This window comes from Lepisma saccharinum, chromosome 2 (assembly GCF_977018435.1).
Source record: "Lepisma saccharinum chromosome 2, izLepSacc3.1, whole genome shotgun sequence".
NCBI lineage: Eukaryota > Metazoa > Arthropoda > Insecta > Zygentoma > Lepismatidae > Lepisma > Lepisma saccharinum.
This window is the reverse complement of record NC_139230.1, coordinates 136,598,625-136,624,221: the sequence shown is the minus strand read 5'-3', so window position 1 is coordinate 136,624,221 and position 25,597 is coordinate 136,598,625. Positions and strand designations below refer to the sequence as shown.

Here is a 25,597-nt window from a genome sequence, read left to right as displayed (position 1 = left end):
TTCAAGACCACCTCCCCTCTTCCCTTTTCTTTGTCCACATAATTTGCAGGAAAATGCCACCCCAATGAATGGTAAAAAAAAAGGTAAAGTGCTCCCCTGTGCATAGCACCATGCCATGGAGGCATATAGGGGGTGTGGGGGTAACGCCCCACACTTTCTTGATCCGGTCGTGAGTGGGGGTGATGTGATCAGCATCACGCCCCTGACCGCCTTTACCCCCCAGGGTTTCCCCCAGGTACCCATGTTTTTCGACGCTGGGTGGGCGCCGGGGCTGCTTCCATCGTTAGAAAAGTTCCCGGATTTGAATCGGCCGGGGATCGAGCCCGGGACCTTCAGCATGTAGTCAGACGCGTTACCGACTGAGCCACCGCGGCCTATGAATGTGTGTTATAAATGAGTTGACATCTGACTCGAACTTGTCACCATAGAACGTCTGTATTTGTATGAGTGGAACAATAGTACACGAAGATGGCCTACATGAAATTTTTGACGCGAGCGCGATAGCCCTTTACGAAGTCATTTTTAAAAGAACTGTGTGCTTTTTTTGTAGAACAATGAACTAGATTTCTTTGTGAGGCTAGAATGTTAGTGAAGAAAGTGAGCACAACGAGTTCCAGACTCTGCAATATCGTGAATCTGTCTTCAAAATGAACGAAATCTGATAAAGCTGGTGGCGGTGAAGGCTGTGTTGATGAAGTGCATCTACACAAGAAGGCAGTAGTAGTAAAGTGGTGAGTTCCTTTTGATTGTTTGTTGCCCCGTGAAAAATGTAACAAATGGAAAATTACACGGCCATGTCTTGATGTATCTAGTGCGATGATGCTACACATACATAATATTTCAACATCAAAATATTTCAAATATTTCAATATTTCAATGAGCAAGTTGAAAGGTGGTATCCTTTGTTGGAAATATTTTTCGGTTTCAGTTGTCAAGTTGGTAGTTTTGTAATTTTGCAGCAAGCTAAACACATTTATAAAATTTCATGACTAAAAATACAGAAGAATCGATATTGAATTCATTCTCTAGATCACATATATGTATGTATGTGTGTGTGTAGGGGGGTGTATACACACACACACACACGCACACGTATAAGCATTATCTCATGCTGTCTCTAGACAGTCAGTAGAATTTCCCCCCAACTGGAAATTTCTAAATACCACACTGGCTACACCTACAGCTTAAAATAGGATCCGAGCCACCATGTAAAGTGCCTTCGCCGGAGGATCGAACCCGTGGCCCGTTGATTACAAAGTGACAATGGGAAATTTGTGCCGCGTGGTTCTCTGCATACATGGTAGGAAATGCAATTTTCGAGGGCTCGTAACATCGAAAGGAGGGCTAAACGAGCAACACGTTATTAATATCGTCGTTCTTCTTTTTGTCCTCTCCACACTGAAATTTGTTGGTGTTGTACAGCGAGACCCTCTTTTCTGCAGGGATTGGAGCGAAATTTGGTTGAGAGGTGGAAGCGATATTTTGCATTGAAAATTAACTCAAGTTTTCATCAAGATCTTATTTCTCGGACTTGTTTTCGTGTTACAAATACTATCTCGTTCCCGAATAGTGAAATTTTGTTCTTATCTCAATGTCTGTTTGTTGATATTATTTCGTATCGAAATCCATAGAAGGGTTAAAATCGAAACACAATCTACTTTACCTTATCAAGTGTCCTTGATCCAATATTATATTTACATGTTTTTAGATGTATTCACTACAAGCAACAAGATGGAATATGACTAATTCGTCGAGTTCCAAATTTGATATAAGTTATCACTAACTGCCTGGAGAAATTGGATTTGAAGTTGATATGTTAGAGAAGAATCCTGGGAATGAGATCAACACAATCAGAGGAGATAACCGTGAAATGTTTTAAAAAGGCGTCTTTTCCAGAATATTATTACACATGCGGATGCAAATCCTTTCTTTTTTTTTTTTAAAAAAAAAAAAATCTGTATGTAATAGAAAATGGAAACCAATCAGAAAATATTTTTAAAATTTGTATCGTTCTCACAAGGAGCGGGTAAAAACAAATTGCATAGTGACCTTAATTTCAGCGTTTGTGTAATAATGTTTCTCAAAATGCACAATAATATGCATAAAAATAACATAGATGCACTCTATAATACTTGACCAACCTTTTCCTCCACCCACCACCACCACTTGTTGACTGTGTTATTTTTTGTAACTTGGCATTTCTTATATACTAATGCACCACTTTTATTTTTTGATATTAGCGTTCTCCAGGTGTAACTGTAATTGCGGTATGGGGTGCACGGATGGCAAACAACACAATTAGCACGGATAAGAAATAACCCTTAGTCCATCAGCAGATAAAAATCATAAATATTGTACGCCACTGCACCTGTAATGACGATTATTCACTTGCACGTGTAAGACGAGAGTAGCAAACGAACATGACACGAAGAACCAGAAGTAAAATTGTTAACTTGATTGCTTTGTAAAGTTAAGCTTGCAATAATTGTTAGTGAAGTATAAAAACTTCTTCCCATTTCACTCATTCATTCATTGTTTTCTACCCAGTGGACTTTTTTTTTTTTATTCTTGCGCCTTACGTTTCATATCAGCGTAAGATCGCTTAATTTCATGTCATCTTTTTTTGCTATCTTCCCTAGACTCTCTCCGTTTATCCTTCCTTCCAACGTACCTTGTAGAAGTCAATGTTTCCCCCCGTGATCACTCTAAGCAGTTTTTACCACCTTTTTTCATCACAATTTCCTCTCCCACTTTTCCAGTCCATTTCACACACTCGCTTCTTCGCAATAGCCACATTTCTAAAGCTTTTAGCCGCTTTTCCTCACTCCGCGTAGCTTCCAGGTTTCTGCACGTATAATACTCTTTCCTGAACAAGTGATAAATAATTGATTGTTTGATTTATTTTACTTCGCTTTTCTGCTACTTTTGACAAATCGCGAAGATGAAGAGTGATGACATGATGAAATTGATGAAGGACACTCACAAAGCACACCCATGACCATTCAGGAACCCCTGACGTCGTAGCGCGGTGTGCTAACAACTCCGGCACGGAGGTTGGCAAATAATAAGTAAGACCGGGGGAAGGGAGGTGGTAGCAAAATATGGAAGAGAATTTGAAGCATAATCTGTTTTCCATCTGCAAACTGCGCCCAACTTCCTTTGTTTCACAAACTGGCAGGTAGTTAAATTATGAATACAGCAAGTAGAATTAGGTTTTTGCTGTATTTTACACGTCAAGTAAACTACCTTTATTTACAACTGTGTTTCCAACCCTGGCTACCCGCGATCCCCGCCAGCAAGAATAAATTACTGAAAATGCCTACTCACGAAAACCCTCTGTTCAGGGTGCAGTGTAATTTTTCCAGATGCACAATTTGTTTATATGCCCTGAACTTGATGCACAATTTGTGTATATGCCCTGAACTTGATGCACAATGTGTGTATATGCCCTGAACTTCATACCTCTTGGTAGAATTGTAGTTCTAACCCTCAACTTTTGGGAATCGTACGAAGAATTTTTGTTATCTTCACAACATTTTTACCATCGTTCTCTGGATCTCTATGTCGAATACGGATATTTGCATCAGCTTTATCTGTATGGGTCATAGGAAATACTCTATGCAAAATATGACGATAACCTTTCTCATGTCCTTGGTCTACATCGACAGAGATCATAATGCCAGTTGACCAAAATTTCATCCTACAGCCTATATTTACCAGAAGAAGTGTCTTCTAGAATATGCTGACAAACTAAACAGAAAAATCTCTTCAATGATTAACAAATCTGACTCATTTTCTACTGGGGGTCCCGGGTTCAATACCCGGTGGAGCACATAGTTGTTTGGATCCCACTTTAAACTGTAGGACCAGTCCCGATTAGCCTTACTGTGTATAAAGTGGACTTAAAACACTAAATCAATCAATCATTTTCTACTGCTTGCTCGTAAATATTTTTCCATGTTTCATGGATTGGGATAATGATGATCCGGATATCAGATCCAGTATTCGAGTTTAGGATATCTGACCCCCGAACGGCCATCTCTTCCACGCAGTGCACCCTGGGAACTGTTCTTGCAGGCAAACGAGACCCTAGTACCTGGATCCGTGGAGAGTGTAATGCTGTGGTGGTTTATGATCGTGCATTGCCCATATGTGTTTGCCCCTCCCTCCCCCTTTTTGTGTCTCGCTTAATGATCATTCATCCTCACAGTTAGCCAAAAGTGACGAACCAAAAACCAGAAAACAAACAAACTTTTGAGTTTTGTCAGCAATAAAAGTGATTATGTTATTTTTGTCTGCCTTCCTCTACATACAATAATACATTTCTTTGAAAGTACTCAGAATTGTCACGTTGTGTTGATAGACATGAAATGTGTATTACCTAGAGTTGGTGTACGGAGCATTGACCTAACGGTAACTAGCACGAAGAATGTGTGACATACCATACGTGATATACTAAGTACTAATGTTTGGACAAGGGAGCTTCATTATATTCAGTTGTATTTTCTAAGCTTAACTTCATTACAATGGCAACTTATTCTAACCTCGGGATGAAGTGTTGAATAGTGAATTTTACTATATAAAATAATAATAATAATAAAAAAACTATTCACAGACAAAACCTGGCAATAAATTTGAAATGTATTCATGATGAGATAATATTCCTTATTTACATTTCAGAGTAATTATTAGGCTTTATCATATGGGCAGGAAACTAGGTGTGATACCATTTGGCAAGCCTACATGTCTGGCAGGAAGAAAGATAATGGATTTTGTGTGTCTTTTACAAAATCATTCATGACTATCGATGTAAAGTGAGCTATTTCGAGAATAGTGTTGCCCACGGGACGAGACGGGACAGGCTTTTAAAAATTCGAGACGAGACGTGATTGATCATGTGTCCCTTTGACAGACGAATATTTTCGAGACGAGACAGCATTTCACAGCATTTCCACGAGACGAGACAGGCCAAAGTCTCGTCTCGTGGGCAACACTATTCGAGAATCTCACTTTCAAAAAAAGGCCTCCATTTTTTTAAAAAAAAAGACATTATAACGGAAGCACCAACCATGTAATTACAATGCTCACCCCACTAAATATTTTAGCACTCATGTCATCAAACTTGGAATCCTAAAGTTCGACGAAAGATCGAATGAATGGTAATTCGTAATGACGATGAATGGTGAATAGATAAAACAGATGAGGAATGAACACAAAGCTCACATCTTACTCAGGCTTCAAGCCTAGAGCTCCTTGCTTTGTAGGGCAATGTGCAAACCATTGCTTCTCGTGTGCACCTCCCTGCGTATTTTTTTCTTAGCTGGGTATGAATTAATCATTTCAGGAGCAGAGTGATGTAACAGGTGTAAGCAAAACTTAATGCAAGTTGCGTGTGTCGGTGGCGAAAAATACACATGTGCCGAATAGGTTCATCTGTCATAGTTCTCGGTTTATGTTGCTGGTACAGTACCGAATGCCATTTCCCAAGCCATCTGGTATTATTAAGCAACGTTATAGCATTCCAGCGTTATATATTTCCGAAAATCTTCGTATGGATTCCACAATTAACAGTCATGTTCATCGATAGCAATTCTCTCAAACTAAAATATTTTTTGTGTGTTTATTTATTTTACATTTATTGTGTACCTAGTTCTTAAATATTCATTATTTCTTCCTTTCACTTTCTGTAACAAATATAAACCGAGCTGTATGCCGATTAATAAAATACGAGGCGTATTTTTAAAGTAAGTACCGGTGTCCCTTGCATGCGCACTGTGTACCTACTACATCTGTTGGAAAACCACAGACGCCATTGCGGCAACAATCAATCGTGCATACATTTGCTTTTGCGTATTTAAAATGCCGACTGTGAAATACGCGCTGTTATTAGTTTTCTTAGTACTAAAGGCGTGAAAGCAGTTGAAATTCACCGTCAGATTTGTGAAGTGTACGGACAAAACATTATGAGTGATGGAATGGTACGCAAATGGGTAAGAGCTTTCAAAGATGGCCGAAAGAATGTTCATGACGAGGAACAGAGTGGACGACCCTCAGTGATCACTGTCGATTTGGTGCAGAAAGTCGACGAAAAAGTGAAAGAGAACAGACGCTTCACGATTTCTTCGTTATCAGAGGAGTTACCTGAAGTTTCAAGAAGTGTTATCTACGAAATTGTTACCGAACGCTTAAACTATCGAAAATTGTGCTCACGATGGGTACCAAAAATGTTAACTGAGGCGCACAAAAGCAAACGTTTAGGTAGCGCCTTGACTTTTCTTGTGCGTTATGAAGCTGAAGGTGACGCGTACTTAACTCAAATTGTCACAGGCGATGAAACATGGTTGGTCTACGTTACACCCGAAATAAAACAACAATCCATGGAATGGCGGCATTCAACATCGCCCAAGAAAGTGAAGTTTAAGCAGACAATTTCAGTCCGGAAAATCATGTGTACCGTGTTTTGGGACAGGAAGGGGTGTTGCTTGTTGATTTTTTTTGCCTCGTGGTGACACAATAAATTCCGAAACATATTGTGAGACTTTAAAAAAAACTGAGCCGTGCCATTCAAAAAAAAAGGCTGAGTAAAGGGATCGTTTTGCTGCATGACAATGCCCGTCCACATGCTGCCAATCGAACTCAAGATCTCATCGCATCATTTGGCTGGGAACAATTTGATCATCCTCCGTACAGCCCCGATCTAGCTCCCAGTGACTACCACGTATTTCTGCAACTGAAGAAGCATCTCGGAGGTCAGCGCCACGATGACAACGATAGCCTCAAAACGGCCGTGTTCGAGTGGCTGTCAACTCAGGCGGCAAACTTCTATGACGACGGAATACAAAAGCTTGTTGTTCGATATGATAAGTGCCTTAATATTGGTGGCAATTATGTGGAAAAGTATAAAAAAATGTGGTCTTTCATGTAACAATAAAATTGTTACAAAAAGTTTATTTGTTTTGTGTACATATCAAAACGGTACTTACTTCAAAAATTCGCCTCGTATATCAAAATTAGAATAACAATAGTATTGCTGAAACATGTTTTTGTTAATCGTCAATTATGGAAGCGAATGACTAATCTAAAATCTTTACAATCAAGTGGAAAGATGATAATAGGCAAATTTTGCATCGTCCACTCACTCTTCTTTTACATCCTATGCGTGTTGAACAGTGGCGTGCCCAAGGGGGGTTGGTGGGGTCATAACCCCTCTTTTGGCCCAGTATATAAAAAAAGCGTCAAAAGGCAGGAATGATGGCAAATAGAGAACTAACTGCGAAAAAAGTACATGTAACCCCCTCCTTTATTTCGGAAATCCTGGGCACACCATTGGTTTTGAAGAAATTGAATTGTACTAATGCTGGTGCAGAAGTTGGGCTCTGGTTTGTTAACATTTTGATTCAATCCTGGAACTTAGTTTGCCCAATTCAAGGTGAATGAACATGGCAATAACTTGCCTACTATTTGCAATGACTTTAGTTTGCTTTTATTTTTAATTGTTTTTGAACATTTAACGACTTATCTTTAACAGAATACAATGGTGCAGAACTTATTTGACATATATTTACATTGAAAAGATAAAAAAAATGTAAAAGTGCTCTCCTGTGCTTAGCACCACGCCATGAAGGCGTATAGGGGGTGTGGGGGGTAACGCCCCACACTTTCTTGATCAGGTCGTGAGTGGGGGTGATGTGATCAGCATTACCCCCCAGGTACCCATGTCATTCGACCGTGGGTGGGCCCCGGGGCCGCTTCCAACGTTAGAAAAGTTCCTGGATTTGAACCAGCCGGGGATCGAACCCGAGACCTTTAGCCACTGCGGCTGCTTTGAAAGTCATGCTTGATTTGTTTGACTTTTGTTATTTAACATTGCTTTTCTACCACTTTTGTCTAATCGCGTCAATGAGTATGAGTGATGATATGAAGGGACACTCAAAAAACACTTATGTCTCATGCCCAGGCCGGGATTCGAACTGAGGACTCCTTACGTCGTAGCGTGCTGTTCCAACCACTGGCAGGGAGGTCGGCTAGATACCTTGGAGTATTCACTTATATGTGCGCAAAATTCGTCAACACATTTCGAAATGACTGACTAATAACAGATTTTCCTATCTTGAGGAAGCTTTAATTTTACTCATTTGCAAGTTTTTGCCTAGACTACATTTCCGTAGATAAAGAAACTAAACTTTCAGCACTTTTAGACCATTTTTTGAGCTATAGTGCGTCATATAAGAGGAGTTGGGATCGAATTGAGGAGATTATGTGTACTTTTTTTTAGTAGTCGGTCTTCATTTTGCAATCTTATCCTGCCTTTGACGTTTTTTTAGGAATACTGGGTCAAACCCCACCCATTTAGACACGTCACTGATGAATAATTTCCAGAGAACATGCCACCTCATCGACTGCTGCCCTGTGGCCCGTTGGTTCGTCAGAATCATCTCTCAATCTTGTTGAATCTTCCCGTCAGTGATGGCGGTTGATGGGCTTCCTGCTCTCGCTTCGTGCTTCCCGCTTGTCCGGTCATTTTTAAACGTCTCGATCCACCCATACGCACTTCTACACGGTAGAACACTGTCCCCATATAGTACAGAAATCCTGCGATTAATTTCAGCCCCTGACACACCTTCAGACCAGAGAAACGGATCACTGATCTCTGTTTTTTCTTGGTACACACTGCCAGCAGAGCGGCCATGTTTACTCTGTTACAAAAGGAAGAGAAATGGAGCGATTAAGATAAAACCTCGACAACGTAACCACAAGAGTACCACCTTTCAGCACGCGAGCGCTGAAAGCAGTGTGACCAACCTAAAGAAAGCTGTGGTGAAAGTGCGTATAAATTTTAACTTCCCTCGTATATTACATTTGGTTGAAGTCGGCTTTTTTATCAATTCACTTAAGCTAAAAGTTTTAAAGTTTAAAAAATATTTATAATGTATGAATTGGGAGGGGTCTAAGGGTCGAAATGGGGCAAAATCGCCAACTTTTTGATCAAGATACTTGTAGCAACTTTATAGATTTTAATCTGAAATTCATGCAGCCACTTGATAGTTCGAATGACTTCTCTGCTGTTGCATTCGATCAAAATTGTTCAGAGCAATTAATGATGGGGAGCTAAGAACTGATTTTCCTAGTTTTCTAGTTTCCTAGTTTTTGGACATTTCGAATTCTTCGAACTGTTTTAAATCTCTGTGGAGTGTACATTTAATGAGGTTAAGAAACGTGTCTAGTAGCAATTGTAGGGTATCACGTAAGCATTCATTTGGTATTGAAGGTGGTTTTGATGAAGGTATCTTAAATATTCATATCAGCCAAAACTTTAAGGACTGCTCTGGAAATCGGTTAAGACGATTAATTGCTATTTACTACAATTGCTACGATTAAATATGACGGACAATATGAACGTAACAAAACTATACGCTTGGTGCATTTGATTTGCAGAAGAAATATTTTTATTTCCCTTGAAAATTAAAAGTAATTGTTTAACTTTTGTCTTTGTTGTTCTCATACTATTGTTTAATATGACATTTATAATTATTTATTGCAGATAGATTTGGAAGAAAACCTGTAATTCTTGGGGCAAGTTTCGTGTTCACAGCAGGATCCATAATAATGGGCGTTGCCGAGACAAAGGAGGTTCTCCTGGTAGGAAGAATTGTTGTTGGCATAGGGATAGGTAAGTTCATTTTAAAGTGGTATAGCTCTTCCCTGATTGCTATTGAGCATCGTCTTGTTTAATGATAATAATGTTCTCCTGTTTATCCAGAATAGTCCAATAAATACTTGGGCTCTTCTTGTGATCCAAGAAGGCTGGCCTTCCCGATGGCGCACTGGTCGCGTCATCGCCTTGTAATCAAGGGGACCCGGGTTCGATACCCGGTGGAGGCACATAGTGGTTCGGATCGCACTTTAAACTGTAGGTCCAGTCTCAATTAGCTTTACTGTGCATAAAATGGACTTAAAACACCAAATCAACTTTCCAAACAAAGGCTGTTTTGCGGTCATGAATTTCTCAACACTTTACTACTTCCAATCTTATTAATTTCAACGGGAATGACTTTGAGTCTATTTTCTTGTCCAGTCTTTCTGTTATTGAAGTCTTGTGTAACTACTCTCACAAATTATGGAGATATCATAGTAGAAGAACGCTGGCCCACAAGATGAAAAACTTGATGGAATAAAAGGAAGTGAGATAGGAAATGAATTGTTGTATTCGTGTTTGTTTACGGAAGAACCAATTTACAATAGCATACCTTAAATGTATGCTTCATAGGGAAACGGAGGGGCGGGGAGAGGTTTGTGGAGGCTAGTGTCATTGAAATGCACTGTGTTTGCAAGTTTCTTTTCAGGGTCGAATTCGAATAAGGTGTGTTGTAGAACTGGTTCACCGATGCATTTTTCTTTTGTTTCCGTTCCGAGTGTAGATTTGATGTCTTATTGTTTTAAGCTTGAAGAGTATTTTTTAACATTCATTTCGAGTTCGAAGGTTGTAACTTGATGATAATTGAATGTAATTTACAGGACTTTCGAAATACAAAATTATGAAATTTACAGACACCTGTTGCAACAGTTTATTTTTAATCCCACATGTTTATGCAAGTTTATTAACCTCTTACGTATAAACATTCCCGTACTGAATTTATGGATTTGGTGTTTTAAGTCCACTTTATGCACAGAGAGGCTAATCGGGACTGGACCTACAGTTTAAAGTGGAATCCGAACCACTATGTGCCTCTACCGGGAATTGAACCCGGAACCCCTTGATTACAAGGCGACGAGCACTGCGCCATCTGGGAGGCCTTTACCGTACTGAATTCCTCCGCTAAATTTAAGTACTTAATACTTTGTTTCTGCTTGTACGTACTAGTGTGGCAATTTTCAGTTTTGAAGTTTGTAAAATATTAAACTTGACGAGCGCGCTACTACGTTTTGTTTAATATTGTACTCAAGAAAACTACGAAAGTGCCTTACACCGCACCAGGTTCTATACTTTGTACAATCTCTAATCTGATAAGATTAATATGTTCAATATTTATTACAAGCTCTCGTTATTAGTAAAACCATTTGCCAAATATGCCATTCAACTAGCAATTGAAATAAATGTTTATTTACTTGTGTAACGTTACCAGTTCCTCTGTGGGGCCTTTGTAGTACACACAACTCCCCTACAAGCTATTGCAACTGACGGCAAGGATGATAAGAGGCAAATTGATTATCACCATGCTCATTCGCTTTCTTTCTCACTATGTGAGGTTCAAGAATTGAAATAAAAACGCCAATGAGAAAAGTGCAACTTGTGCTCCACCATCAATATAATTATATTCCTTAAAGCATAGAATGTAGAAAAGGGAACGAAAAGAACTGGATAATTTATCTACAATTATCTTAACCGCTGTTGTGCATTGAAGGACGCTTCTGAGTTCTAACGAACCTTGATATGTCCGTGACTGCATAATATTATAAAGTCCCAAAAGTGTTTTTTCGTTAGAACTATTAACTTTGTAAGCTTTTCGACATATCAAAACTAGATGATCCTTCCTGACTAATGTTACTGATTAAGTCTGATTGCTTCATTGTTATGACGGGTGTTTAAGGGGTTACTTCGGAAGCTGCGTTCTTGCTCTGACGCCTGACTATGACCCTCTGTGGAGTTTGTGTTCTCTGTCTTGCTCATGTGTGTTTGTGATTGTTGCTTCGTTATTTCCATCGAGCCACCATTTATCCCCATCGTCACGATTAGCCAGAAGTGGCAGACAAGAATCTTAAAATTAGTCTAATGCAACTACGCGATACATAATGTCGTGTATAAATAATAAAAAAAGCGTTGTTTATGTGGGTGTGCATTGCCTGTAAGGGGACATAGTTTGAACATGCATATTTATGCCGTTTGGTAGTCTTTTAATAATCATATAGATACTTAAAAATTAAACAAACGTTTCATTTCTCAGTTGCTATCTCAATCTGTTAATCAGTTTCTTCCATGAGACAAATAAAAATTTTACCAAAGCGTTGAGCAGTAGGTGCTGTTGACATAATTTATCCTCTTATGATTCCTTCAGCATAACTAATGGCATCTTGCTATTTTATTTTTGTCAGTGCGTTTCTGCGCATAGTATACACATTTTACTTTAAACCGTTGATACTATACAAAGACGTCACCAGGTTCGTAATGTTACCAAAATGCTTTGCACGTACCTGTCAACGTCTCTCAAAGATTCAGTAGCCTCTGCGGATATTTTCTGGTATGAGACTGCAAGAGGTCTGCTGTGACGATTTGTTTACGGAACAGAATGAAACAATAAATTTATTAAGAAGCTGAAATAAAACTGCAGTATGTTAATTAGTCCATCGTGGTTCTTTACTAGTCTTTAAAAAATCGAGTTTGCTACTGTATCATGTCTTCAATGTGTAATTTTGTGTAACTGAGAATCTAACCCCTCGGATTTTTTAAAAACTAATTGCTAAATTTAGATATCTTATTAACACTGCATTTATGGATGGTTGTATAAACGTGCATGGGGGTATGTTATGGAATGTAGTTTGATTTGTATGGAATTTAGATTGATTTACAGTGTTTCAATGAATAAGACGGCCTCCGTGGCGATTTGGTTAGCTCGAATTGGGGAACACTTGGATATTTTCCATCGTATTTCGTTCCTTCATCTATTTCAATTCACCATTCATCCTCATCGTCGCAATTATACTGAAGGGGTACTCGAAATCGTCGCATTAACGTTTTATGGAAATCCGCAACCTTTAAATCGAGAAGTCTTCATGTGCATGTTATAAATGTACTAATTTGTGTTAGGAATTTCACGTACACTAAACAAACAATGGAACTTCTTTACACTTGTAAACGTTGCACATAACTTTATAGTAGAAACATTTATGCATGTGGCAATTTTACCGTCAGTTACCAACGAAATAATCTGTGACCATTTATTCATTTAGCCATACTATCTGAACTCGTATAATAATTTTTAAAAATAACTGAATTCTGCAGTAAGATTTTGAATATTTCGAATTCAGTGCTCATTGTGATTAGGATATTCAGTGTTCATTGTAAACATTTGTCACCTGATTTATAATTTTGTTATTAATCAGGTTGTTCTGTTTGCTGGGGTTATGGACGTTTTCGAAGTTTGAAATGTAATATATACAAGGTGTAGAAACTTACGCTTAGATATTTTGCAAACTAATGGAGTAAGTCTGTGTACACCTCTTTTGAAAAAGACATATTAATATGTGAGAATGTGGAAGTGGAGTCGGCGACAAACCCACTTGGTGACAGTGAATTTATGAAGGCCGACGGCTATATCAGACAAGAATAAAGCGCAAAGTCCCATTGACCACAATAGGGATAAATACGGCAATATGAATACTTGAATTTTACATGAAATGTAGTTAACACCAAGCAACTCAGTCCTCCTTTCATTTGTTATCAGTCCTGAAAGCTTTGGACATAATTGTATTTACACCCCATATTATAGTAATGTTACTGTTCTGAAGTATCATTCAGACAATCGACTAGATTTTGGGAAAATTTAATCATTGGAAGGTTTTATCGTAAAACAACCGAAAAAAATAGATATACTTACTTGTTCTCTTTCCTACGTTAGATAATAGTTTTAACTGTCAAACTAATTTGACATATCTTGCAGAACTGCTTCTTCCATCACGATTAATTACCGTCATTACAATAAATTTATTCTTGTCAGTACAAGAAAATTAATATTCTGTGATGGCCTGGTTGTGTCATTCATATTTATTGGCCATGGAAACACATTTCAGTAGATCAATCCCATTTCGTACTAGTCCATTTCCGATTAAATTATTCCATCTATACATGAAATGGAATGAACCATCGAGTATATCTATGCAGCTTCATTAATGTCACTCAAATATATCTTGCAATACGTTTAGTTTCAAGAATATTGGGTGCGAGTGTCGCATTTTGTATTTTTATCAATTTTGTCTGTTTGCAATTACTGCAAAGTTTGCAGACTTATTCGCACATGTTTGTTTACAAAAATGCAAACTTACTAGTGGCTTAGATAGTTTGTTCTTGTTGGTCAGCCGTTAGAAACGTTAAGCGTTAAGTTGATAATGCGAAATATCTCACAAACGAAATAAATGTTTCTAATAAAAGTTCATTGACTTTAAGGGGGAATTGTCATTACCTATGTTTTAGTAGGGGGACATTTTCAAGGTCAGTTCACTCAAATTCTTTTAAATCAGAACCTATTTTTTTTGTTGAATATTTTTATTCCTCTTACAAAAATAATCAACTTTTGTGGAAATCATTTTTCTATTCAGTACGTAGTTTCACAGATATTTGACATGTAGAAAGTGGTTACAGGAATTCACACTATTTCGTAAGCACCGAAATTTTTATTCCAAAAACTGAAGAAATGTTTGCAACATTTTTGAACGTTGTACAAAAGTAGTAATTATGCAAATTTTCAACTTTTATTTTAAAATGAATTGTGTAATATAAATAAATAATTGTAATAAACGTTATGATCATAATGTGAGAATCCGCAGGACCGTCACAACAGTCAACTAAAACTGGAAGTAGAAAGGACGATGGATGGTTGTAGCAAGCACTGTAGCATGTGCACTATTTAAGTTAGTCTTCCTAGTGGTTCCAAACCGGTCGTGACGTCATCAACCTATAACATGTGTTACTCGTCTGGTCCCCCGCACTTTACCTCCGCACTCGAGGTTCGGTGCACTTCGTACTCGACTCAGATTTGTCTAGGGGTATCTTTCTTTGTACGACAATGCACGTGGGTCAAGTCAACATAATTATATAATTAACTACAAGAGACAACGGATAACCTTTGCGAAACCTTATTGCTATAGGGGGATAAATTACCTTGTCCAGCATCTGTGAAATTAAAACTAAAATTTTTGGATATTTTCTATAGTTTAATTAACGTAAAATTTGAAGTATATACAAGTCGTATCCGAACGTTCATTTCATTAATTATCGGGCCAAAACTCTAATTTTTGATGTTGGAAATCTCTATTGTTTGTGCCTGGATGCTTTACATTTCATGAATTACATCCGGAGTACGCTTGTCACAAGGTAGACTCGCGTTACTCCAAGAGACGTCTTAACAGGTCCGAGGTCGCCCAACGTGTACATTTCTCAACCTCCACGGTGACAAGGCACTAGGCTGCCCGGCGCACCGTAATTACTTCAAATAACATCCAGGACAAACTACCTATTTTCCTGTAAACTGGACACCAAGGCACTAGCTTGTCCGGCAATCCAATCTCTTACAGCATCCGTTTCGGGAGACCTGTCCTCCGGTCCTAGCTGACCGAAGCAAAAACAGCCTCTCCCTTCCAAGTCTAAGTTCCAACAGCCAACCTCCCCCACTCTCATCTGGGAGTTTATATACGTTTTGTTGGCGTCTGTTGCCAACGGCCCTTCTTTCAAAATTTTTAAGCCTGCCTTTCTTTTGAACGTTCGAAACACGAAGAAAGATCAGTGAGCTACATGGTATTTATACATGGAATAATACGAACCTAAAAATGCATAATAAATTGATTTACACTAATCACACATATATATGTTTATACACTTGATTACCCAATTAATTAACATATTAATAAATATTTCAATAAGGAAAAAAAAACACTGTTGCCCTGACACGGGGGCAGGGTAACACATGTACGGCGTATCTTTGCGTGTGCAGTTCATCTCCAAGTACTGCCGTCGTTCAATTGGTCACCTGTGCGCGCACCCTCCATGTTTGTCAAAATGTGTAAAACACTTTGGATTAAACAGTGTTTTACGTCAACCTTTTGCTAATATAGTCTTATCGGGACTAGGCCTAGATTTCAACGTGGGATCCGAACCACTGTGCAATGTGACTCCACAGGTAACCGAACCCGGGATCCTTTGCTTACAAGGCGACAGCGTAATCCACTACACTACATGGGATACCTTCGTTGTAATATATACTTGCATATTTATTTTTTTTCGTTTTTGGAATAAAAATTTCTGGGCTTATAAAAAGTATAAATTTCTATCATTTTCTACTTTTGAAACTACGCACACTATAGAAAAATGGTTTCCACAATAGTTGTTATTTTTGTGACAGGAATAAAAATACGTATTAAACAAAAAATTTAGGTTTGCATTTTAAAAAAAATGACCTTCAAATGACCTTGAAAATGTCCCCCTAACTAAAGTCTTAAAGTCAATTAACTTTTATTTGGAACATTTCCTTCGAAAACGCTTCGTTTGTGAGATATTTCGCATTATCAACTTAAATGTTCGATCCTGTACATATACAGTGCGTTCTTTTTGGCTCTGGGCCGAGGTAGCGTGTGAACAACTTTGAACAACTCTTATAACACAGAGTAGTACTCGTTATGCAATATATATATATATATGCATGTGTGTATTATACCTATAAAATGACCTTCAGTAATATCGAAAATATTTTAGAGGTATGTATCTACCAAAAAGTAACTGGGCACCTGCCTGAAATGTTTGTCCGGGGTGTGAGCTCTGTCAATACCTGGTGGTGCCACCTCTTGCTTCTGCAACAGATCATTGTATGTTAAGTGGAGTTGCTCATTGTATTACTTCTTGCTTTAAGAACTAAAGATGGGCCTTTTTTTGTTGATTTTCTTAAGTTTGGATAAATCAAGTGCCATCGTCTGTGTGTTCATGTTAGGTATAATAACAATTTTACCCTTAATTTAACCAAGGTATGCCTCATGCACCACGAGTCTTGCATACTTCACTTTAGTGAAGTGGCGTATATGAGGGGGCTATCGAGTTGGAATATTCTTCTAAATATCTTCAACCCCCCTATTTTTTTTTTACACGCTATTAGTTCTAGTCTCAATTTTTAGGAGGCAATGTCGGTACCATCCCTAAATTGGTACATTTTCCCATCTTTTCCGTATAGCTGACAACGATGTTGTAAGCACAGATGCAATTCCTAAGTATTATACTAAAATTCAATGAAGGTACAGAAGCATATTCAGATTAATAATTGGTAGCAATTCATGGAATTCAATAAGTCATAAATATTTGAAGTTGTCTGGGTGGCATAAGTCCTCGTGCTTGGGACAATATTTACGAAATATATTTTGTTGAGTACAGTAATAAATACAACTCTTCGTTTAGAATAACGACTCGGAAAGCGTTGTAATAATGGGCACTGTTAGTTGACAGAAAAGCATGTATTTTCTTCTGCGGTTCATGCCATTGTATTGTCCGGTATAAGGCTGAGCACTAAACGCCTTGTCCTTCGTCAATAGGTATTCACATGGACATTTAAATGAACCTGTGCTTTAGTGAGTGTCATCTGTATTTTTAATAAAGGATGTGAAATGCTTGTTTTGCAGTCCACGAAATACAAGCGAGAAATTTCATACGAGCACCGATTGAGTGATTCATTTTCTGACAGTGTACGTAACGTATTTGGATTAAAAAAAAAAAGTTTCAGAAACTAATTGCGAAATGTGAAGTGGAACGAGTAGACCCAGTGCCCCGGTTCACAGCCCTCATTTGGGGCTCGAATCATCATGTGGGGCTCAGTGTTGCCAACTCACCCCACGAAAATTTCACCAACTGATATTTTGAAGCTTTTTGGGGGGAGTTGGCAACCTCACACAAGCAGTGTTACCAACTCGGCGTAGCTTTTTGGGTGTTAACCCCAGTGTTTCTCGGCGTAGCCTTTCACGGTGTATAATTTTTTAGTTTTTTTGTGTGTGTGTACATCGGGCGAGGCGTAGCTTTTTGGGTGTTAACCCCACTAGCCTTAGCGTACATAGTTCTGAATTTTTTGAGGCTCATTTGAGGCTCGTCGTAGCTTTTGATGTACAGAGGGCACAGGGCAACACTCTGTAGCTTTTTATGAGGGGGACCTATTGCCTCTTGTTATATTTGGCAACTCTATTGGTTTGAGGGGGGGGGGGGGTTTACCAACCCATCCGAAGATTCCACTACTTTCACTGGCTAAGCTAACCTACAAATAGTGGCAGTACTGACTTATAAACCCACTGGGTTTTCTTGGTATGTTTTTTCATGATGTGTTGCTAGGCTATTAAGCATCTTGGCGTATACAATGTATATATTTTGAGGGGGTTATAGCTTTTTATGCTGTACGAATACTGGAAGCTTGACAGTGACAACCAACAGAGGATGCGTTCCGAAAGTCTTAACGAAACGAACGCATTCAACGAAAATAACTGGGCTCGTGAATCTGGTGAAACCAGTTATTTTACGGACTTATGGGACACTCTAGGCGAAAGCGCAGGCGCAGCGTTTTGTTTAGAGAAAGTTTCCGCATGGCGTCAGCGGAAGGAATGTCCTTATGGCAAAAATAAACTCTATTATGGCCACTGTTACTTATTTTAATCACATTCTAAGAACGGTCAAGGCATACTTATCTTGTGCATGTTGCTTCATATCGCTATCTGTTAAAATTATAATACATTTTCCGAACTAGTGCAGTTTGAATCCATCAGCACGCGCTTTGTCTGGAAGGAGCAGACGATTTTCACGGAACAAACCAGCATCCTGGCCCGTGTGTTTGGTGAATCTTGTTTTTGCACGAAATGCACGGAATGCGACTTTTGGGACAGCATAATGAAACTCACGAAATGCACGGAAGCACTTATGGAACGGCCAGTTGCCATAACTTGTTTAACGCGTTAAACTCGTGCGACTTTCGGAACGGGCCCAGAGTAAACCTACATCCAGGAACTGGCAACACTAGTTTCTGACAGTGAATTTGAAATAAAATATTAAACAAAATACACTGGGGGAAATAATTGTACAACAATTTGTACCTAATTGTACAATACTTGTACCTAATTGTACAACTTAGGCTGTGTCCGGATTGGCAAGTGCTCCGTACCGTTCTCTCCTGTTGTTCTCGCGTGCCGTCGAACTCACGTCCCAGTCGTCCGAATCTACATGTCCCCTTGTAGTACGGTTGTTATTTTTCTCGCCAGGTGTCAGCCCGAACTTCACCCACAGCGCTCTGGGGCGCAGGCGCACCGCACGGAAGCAGAAGGCAGACGCCAAACAAACATCACAATGATTTCCACCTATTTACTAGTTATATTAAAAATGTAACGTGCTACTTTATTATTTACAATTTTTCTACATTCAGTATTATCGATAAACTGTTAAAGTATCACTGAGTTTTACATCGTCTAATCAGTAAATGTTGTCTGTACAAAGTGAAAGTAAGAATATGGTTGCCAAGCGTGCATCTGTCGCGCCTCTCTGCTCTCCCCTCCAACTCCACGTTTGCCGCGAATTCAGACAACAATGAAAGCACGTGTTTTTACGTTCTCGTAATACTAACCTTGCTCTACTGATTTTAAATTACTTCCATCCGCTTTTTTTTTCTGTGTTATTTCTGTATGCACGCAACATTCACTTTCAATTCAACCTGTGAGCTGTATAATGAAACACGGGAGTGTTAGTATAGCAGGCTCCGAGTTTACAATTTATTAAATTAAACAATAATTTATGTAAGAATATACTTGTACTTACCGAACACAAAATAAAAGCACATGTGAATGTTTGCGTGTGTTCATATATGACGACTGAGTAAAAAATAATGTTGACTCCCCGAAAGATAAAGTTTCTAGTTCGATATCAGATGGATGCAAATTTTATGTTTTGCTCTCCAAAATTTTAATTTTATGTTTGTGCTATTTGTCATACAGCAGAGGAGAAAAGGGGGGAGAGAGAGGAGGTACTATCAGCGTCATGTATTAGCAAACAATAGAAATAAAAAGTAGGTCAAACTTTTTCAACACCCAAACATTTTAAACGTCCTCGCGTAGTAATACGATCTAGCTGAAGACGTTTAAAAGAGTACTCTTAGTCGACGAAGCTAATTGCTAGGGCCCTTATATTACTAAAATATTCTTTAATTTGCATATTTCTCATACCGCCATATGTTGTTCTAGTTGACTTCTTCCAAAAAAATGCTAATTAGCGAGAGTTAATTAAGCAAAGCAAGTAAAAGAAGCAAAATAGAACAACATATGGCCGGCGTGAGAATATGTAAAAAATCGATTCAGAGGTGGATCGATTTAAAATTGGGGGATATTTTGCATTTTTCCCCCCCCTATAATGTACAAAACATTTACCGTACATAATCTTTTCTATTTACAACAGTATAAAATAAGAGAAATGTGTGACAATATCCATATTAACCTATTCGCATACTATTTAAATAACAATTTTTTTGCCATGAAATACTATTTAAATTTGGCTATCTCTCGCACAGCAAGACAAGATGTGAAATATTGTGAAAACTATTCAAGCAATTTTATATATTGAAGTGGAAGTACAGTAATAAGTTTGCACATATGCAGTTTACTTGAAAGATAATTAGAAACTCACCTAATAAATTTGATCAGACACACACCTTTGCATTCTATTTCTATTCCTCAACTTTTTATATTTTTCCTGCCACAGCCACCTCTTCCTCATTTTCACTATATTTTTCAGTTTCACTAACACAAAATAAACCCCTGTGTTCACCTCTACTTCCAAAATCCATATTTTCCTCTTCATGGCTATCGAAAAGCAACTTTTCAATCGCAGAATCTTTTACAACATTTTTATGCAACATGTTTGCAAGACGTAACAAATGAAGGTTTGTTTACATGAGAAATTACTGAACAAAACACACTTGAAATGGTATGAAAAACTTGGCAGCGCAAACATATGCGTCATAGATTTGAAAGATCATACAACCTCTGCCATCTATTGAATGAAAAAAGAACTACGTGATGAAAGTCGGGAAGCCGCCGATTGGACAACTAGGTAAGCGGATGGGTTAATTAGGAAAGTATATTGTATGCTAGGTTAGCTAATTGCGTCTTCTACAGCTTCACTGTAGAGAGGGAAGATGGAAAAAGAGAGCTCTACGGAAACTGACGCTCTTAACCTTCATGCGGGTGCGTAGGCGGTAGTTTACCGCCCACGGTACAAAAACAGAAATATCTACAACCTACGAGTGTCCCGAAGCGCGGGAGGTATTTGTATTCTCTATTTACTCTATATTACGCAATATGGCACTGAAGTCACTTGTCGGATCGCCATATCGCGCGTGCCAGTCATCATCAAAAGGTGGAAGGGTGAGGTAGTCGGTAATCTACCGCCGTGCGCCCGGTACTAGGACAATTTCTCCGACCTTTCGAAAAAAATGTGAGTATTCAATTTCGCTTTTTTTTGTTTTATTCCATGTACGAGTATAAGCAATAATAAACTATAGTTTTACAGTGCTTTGCACCATACTAGGACCCAACAGGATCACAATTATTATGTGCTATCACCAAGAGTTTTTTACCAAAATTACATTTGTTCTATCGTCAATTTCATGTTTTTCTCTCATAATTTTCATCTTCTTTATTATTCATTTATTATATGACTCTCTCCCAAGCATTACCAATTATTCATTATAACAAAATAATGACAGTATAGTAGTTAGAACCCACCTACCCAATAATTATTGTAGGTAGTCCCTTTCATACCAAATATACTTACAGTAGGTAAAATTATGTTTCTTCCCATATTAGAAAAAGTGTGTTTATTTTTTCCACTTTTTCAGTGGAAGTAATGATTCATCCAAATCAGATAGTGAATAGTGCAATATTTTACTTATTTTGATGTACTTAGTACAAAATTATAATAACGCTACTTTTATGTGACTGTTTTTTTGTTCCTTTTTTATAATTCATGGAGATATGCATCTACTATTGATTGTGTAATGAATGCTTTTCTATTTTGTTATACCTAGTACAACATTATGTTACTTGATTAAATTAGTGAGACGAATAACTACTTTCTTTCAATGTTGAATACTTTTGTTACCTAAATACTTAAAAAACTGAGTGATATTTTTAGTTCCTGCTGTAAGATAAAATAAATTGTGTGTTGTGAGAGAGTTTAAAAACCTCAATGAATATTGCACTTTATTTTATATATTGATCAAGTTTTAATAAATGTTTTCATGGTTAAATGTGTGTGTTCACGATTCTATTAAAAATATCCCCGATTACAAAGGTTTATGGTGAGATATAACCGGTAAAATACGTGAAAACAAGGTGGCGGTAGATTACCGTCCCGCGCCCACTAGTGTTTAAAAAAGGTGCGCCCGCATGAAAGTTAACAATATTGTACGCCCGTGAAAATTACATATAAATAAGACTTAAGCATATTATCTGCTTTGATGTGAAATTTTACCAACCTGTGAGCTGTAGTGTTTAGGCGACAAACGACCTGCTCAAATATGATACTCTTAGCAATATTGTACGTATATTGTATTGTATAGAAGACTAGAAGTATATAATTTGGCGGAGAAACCCAAGTAAGGTCATAGAGAATATTTAAAAATAGATTTTTTTTTAAAAAAAAGTTAACAATTATATTTTGCATTGCACACCATTGGATATTAAATAACATACCCCCAAAAAATCTCTGCATTATGCGTTCTGTAAAAAATTGCCCTACGTGCCAAACTGCTGTGTCAAGTAAACATTTTCAAAGACACTGTCGTACTTGTGTGCCGGAAAAGCGAATATGTGCAACCAAACTGTGCTCTAAGTGTGGAAAAAATATTTCTATTGCCAACTTCAAGCGACACCAGCTTACTTGCAAGAGCACTGGAACATCTCTACCGCAACCTTCCAAGCGAAAGGTAGAAGTAACCTTCCTCGATGCATTGCCACCTGCCAAACGCGTCAAGCTGGCGAAGAAAGCAGACCGGTTTGCGTTTGAGCATTTATTAGAAGATTTTGACATAACATCAAACAGCTTCTGTGATATGCGCAGTTTTCTGGGGAGCGAGCGAGGTAAGATAATATCCATCCTCAACGATGCATTGGCCACACACTCCACTAAATTCTATGCTGTGCTATGCTGCAAGTATAAGAAACCGTCTGATGAAATATATAAATTCTTCCATGCCACAAAAGCAAAAATACTGCATCAGGCAGATGTCACTGACCTCGACAGCATCTACGACAAGTTTGTCGAGGAGCTTGTGGCAAAGCACGAGGAGCATCAGGCTGAAGGCTCGGGCGGTTCGCTGTGTGGCGACCCCCACGAACTTTGTCTGACACTTAACAAGTTCCTGCCACTGGCAGGGTCTAGCTATATTGCCCTGCCGCCCGAGGTTGAAGCAAGGAAAGCTGTTGTCAATATTCAGAACAAAGACACCAAATGCTTCCTCTGGTCGGTGCTGGCAGCATTGCACCCTATACCTTGGGAAAACCACTCGTACCGTGTTAACCACTACAAGCAGTATGAGTCGGAACTGGAGGATGCAATGGCCGGGATTGCCTACCCTGTAGAAGTCTCGCATATTCGCAAGTTTGAGGTTCGTGCTCGTGACTTGTTGGGCCTGCAATTAGCCATCAATGTTTACGGTCTCACCGAGAACAAAAATGAGGTCCACCCCATCCGGGTGAGCAACGTGAGCAACAACAACGAGGCACAAGAAATCAACCTCCTGCTCATCAAGGACGAAACCCATCACCATTACACCCTTATCCGTTCCCTCTCTCGGCTTGTTTCGAGCCAACGGAGCAGTGATAGTCACCACGTCGAGGTGTGTCGCAGGTGCTTGTCTACATTTCATAATCGAGCACAGCAGGATTACCGGCGCATCAGAGGACCCAACATTGCTGCTGAGAAGCTAGCTCGCCACATGCTCTACTGTGGTACCAACAAGCCTGCACGAACTATCCTGCCCGAACCTGGTGCAGTAGAGTGCTTTCGAATGCACAGTGCTATGGTGAAGCATCCTGCCTTTATTGTAGCAGACTTCGAGGCCTTTCTTCAACCTCTGTCTAACTGCGAGCCCAACCCCGAAACATCCTCTACCATTCCTTTCCAAATCCACGAGGCCTCGAGTTACTCCTATGTTGTGGTGTGGCGAGACCATATTGCCTCCGAGCCCTATGTGTATCGCGGTCCCGACCCAGTCAAACACTTCCTGAAGAGAATGCAACAGGAAGCCATCAAAATAGGGAAGGTGCTGTTGGCCCCCAAGCCCATGCTGCCTCTGTCTCCGGAAGACAAGCATCAGCACGAAATAGCTCTAAATTGTCCTGTTTGCAACTCAGTCTTCAATGACGATAACAAAAAGGTCCACCACCATGACCATTATGGGACCGGAAGCTACATTGGCCCGTGGTGCAACAGGTGTAACTTGAGAGCCAGGGACCCGCGCTTCATACCGGTCTTTTTTCACAATGGCTCGGGATATGATTTCCATCACTTGGTCACACATCTAGGGTACGACAATGCAAGAATCAATGTCCTGGCACAAAACGAGGAGCGTTATATTAGCGTCAGCAAGTGGGTGCCGATCCCCGACTCAAGCAGCAGCATCGAGCTTCGGTTCCTCGACTCTCTAAGGTTTCTCCAGGCAAGTCTGGATGCTCTTGCTGGGAAGCTCAGAGACGACCAACTAGCCATTACCACATCAAGTTTCCCGAACTTAGATGTCACACTCATCAGACGTAAAGGGGTCTACCCCTATGAATACGTCACAGACCCTTCCAAGTTCGAAGAAGAGTTGCTGCCTCCCCAGGATAAGTTCTACAGCCAGCTGAGAGGTTCAGGTATTACCGACGAGGAGTACAAGCATGCTCAGTCTATGTGGGTCGAGTTGGGTTGCCGAACTTTCGGTGATTACCACGATGCATACCTGAAGCTTGATGTGACGCTTCTTGCCGATGTGTTCCAGGCGTTTCGGGCGACTGCGATAAACATTTACAACCTGGACCCTGTATATTTTTACAGCCTTCCTGGACTGGCATGGTCGGCCATGCTTCTGCTGACTAAAGTTAAACTTTCACTTATCTTCGATGTTGATATCATGCTTTTCATCGAGAGAGCTATCCGGGGCGGCATGGTCCAAGTGTCGCAACGCTTCGCACACGCCAACAATCACCACATGGCTACTGGTTACGACCCCTCCCAACCATCAAGCTACATCATGTACACTGACGTGAATAATCTTTACGGGCACTCCATGATGCAGCCACTCCCCTTTAGAGGGTTCGAGTGGGCTGATGCTTCCAAATTTGACGTCGAAAGCTTCGACGATTCGGAACATGGGTTTTTTTGCCGAGGTGGACCTTGACTTCCCCGAGAATCTGCAGGATTTGTTCTGCGATCTTCCCCCTGCACCCGAGTTCAAGTGTCCACCTGGCTCGGATCAACCGAAGCTCGTCATGGACTTGGAGCCCAAAAAGCGTTATGTGCTACACTACCGGAATCTCCAGTGGTTAATGCAGCAAGGGGTCTCGGTCAAAGCAGTTTACCACGTGCTCTTGTTCAGGCAGTCTCCATGGTTGAAGCCGTACATCGACCTGAACACCACACATCGCACCAAAGCCAAGTCCGAGCTTGATAAGGATTTCTTCAAGCTCATGAACAATGCGGTATTTGGGAAGACCATGGAGAATGTGCGAAATCGCGTTGATGTGAGGTTGGTGACGAAGAAAACACAGTGTCGTCGACTTGTTGCAAGCTCGCTGTTCAGATCTCGAACAATTTACAACGAACAGATGTCTCTGATTCACATGA

At 39.4% G+C, this 25,597-nt stretch overlaps 1 protein-coding gene across 4 annotated transcripts in view; it reads left to right on the top strand.

Moving 5' to 3' along the window:
- Window positions 1-25,597, top strand: part of LOC145984132 (proton myo-inositol cotransporter-like) — a 326,090-nt gene that overhangs the window by 103,401 nt on the left and 197,092 nt on the right. For all 4 annotated transcript variants that reach the window (XR_014441282.1, XM_083117572.1, XM_083117571.1 and 1 more), the window contains exon 3: window positions 9,542-9,670. Coding sequence is in view for 3 of the 4 variants with exons in the window: in XM_083117572.1 (XP_082973698.1) it covers window positions 9,542-9,670 (129 nt within the window). In the remaining variant the exon portion in view is untranslated. The remainder of the gene's footprint in view (window positions 1-9,541; window positions 9,671-25,597) is intronic.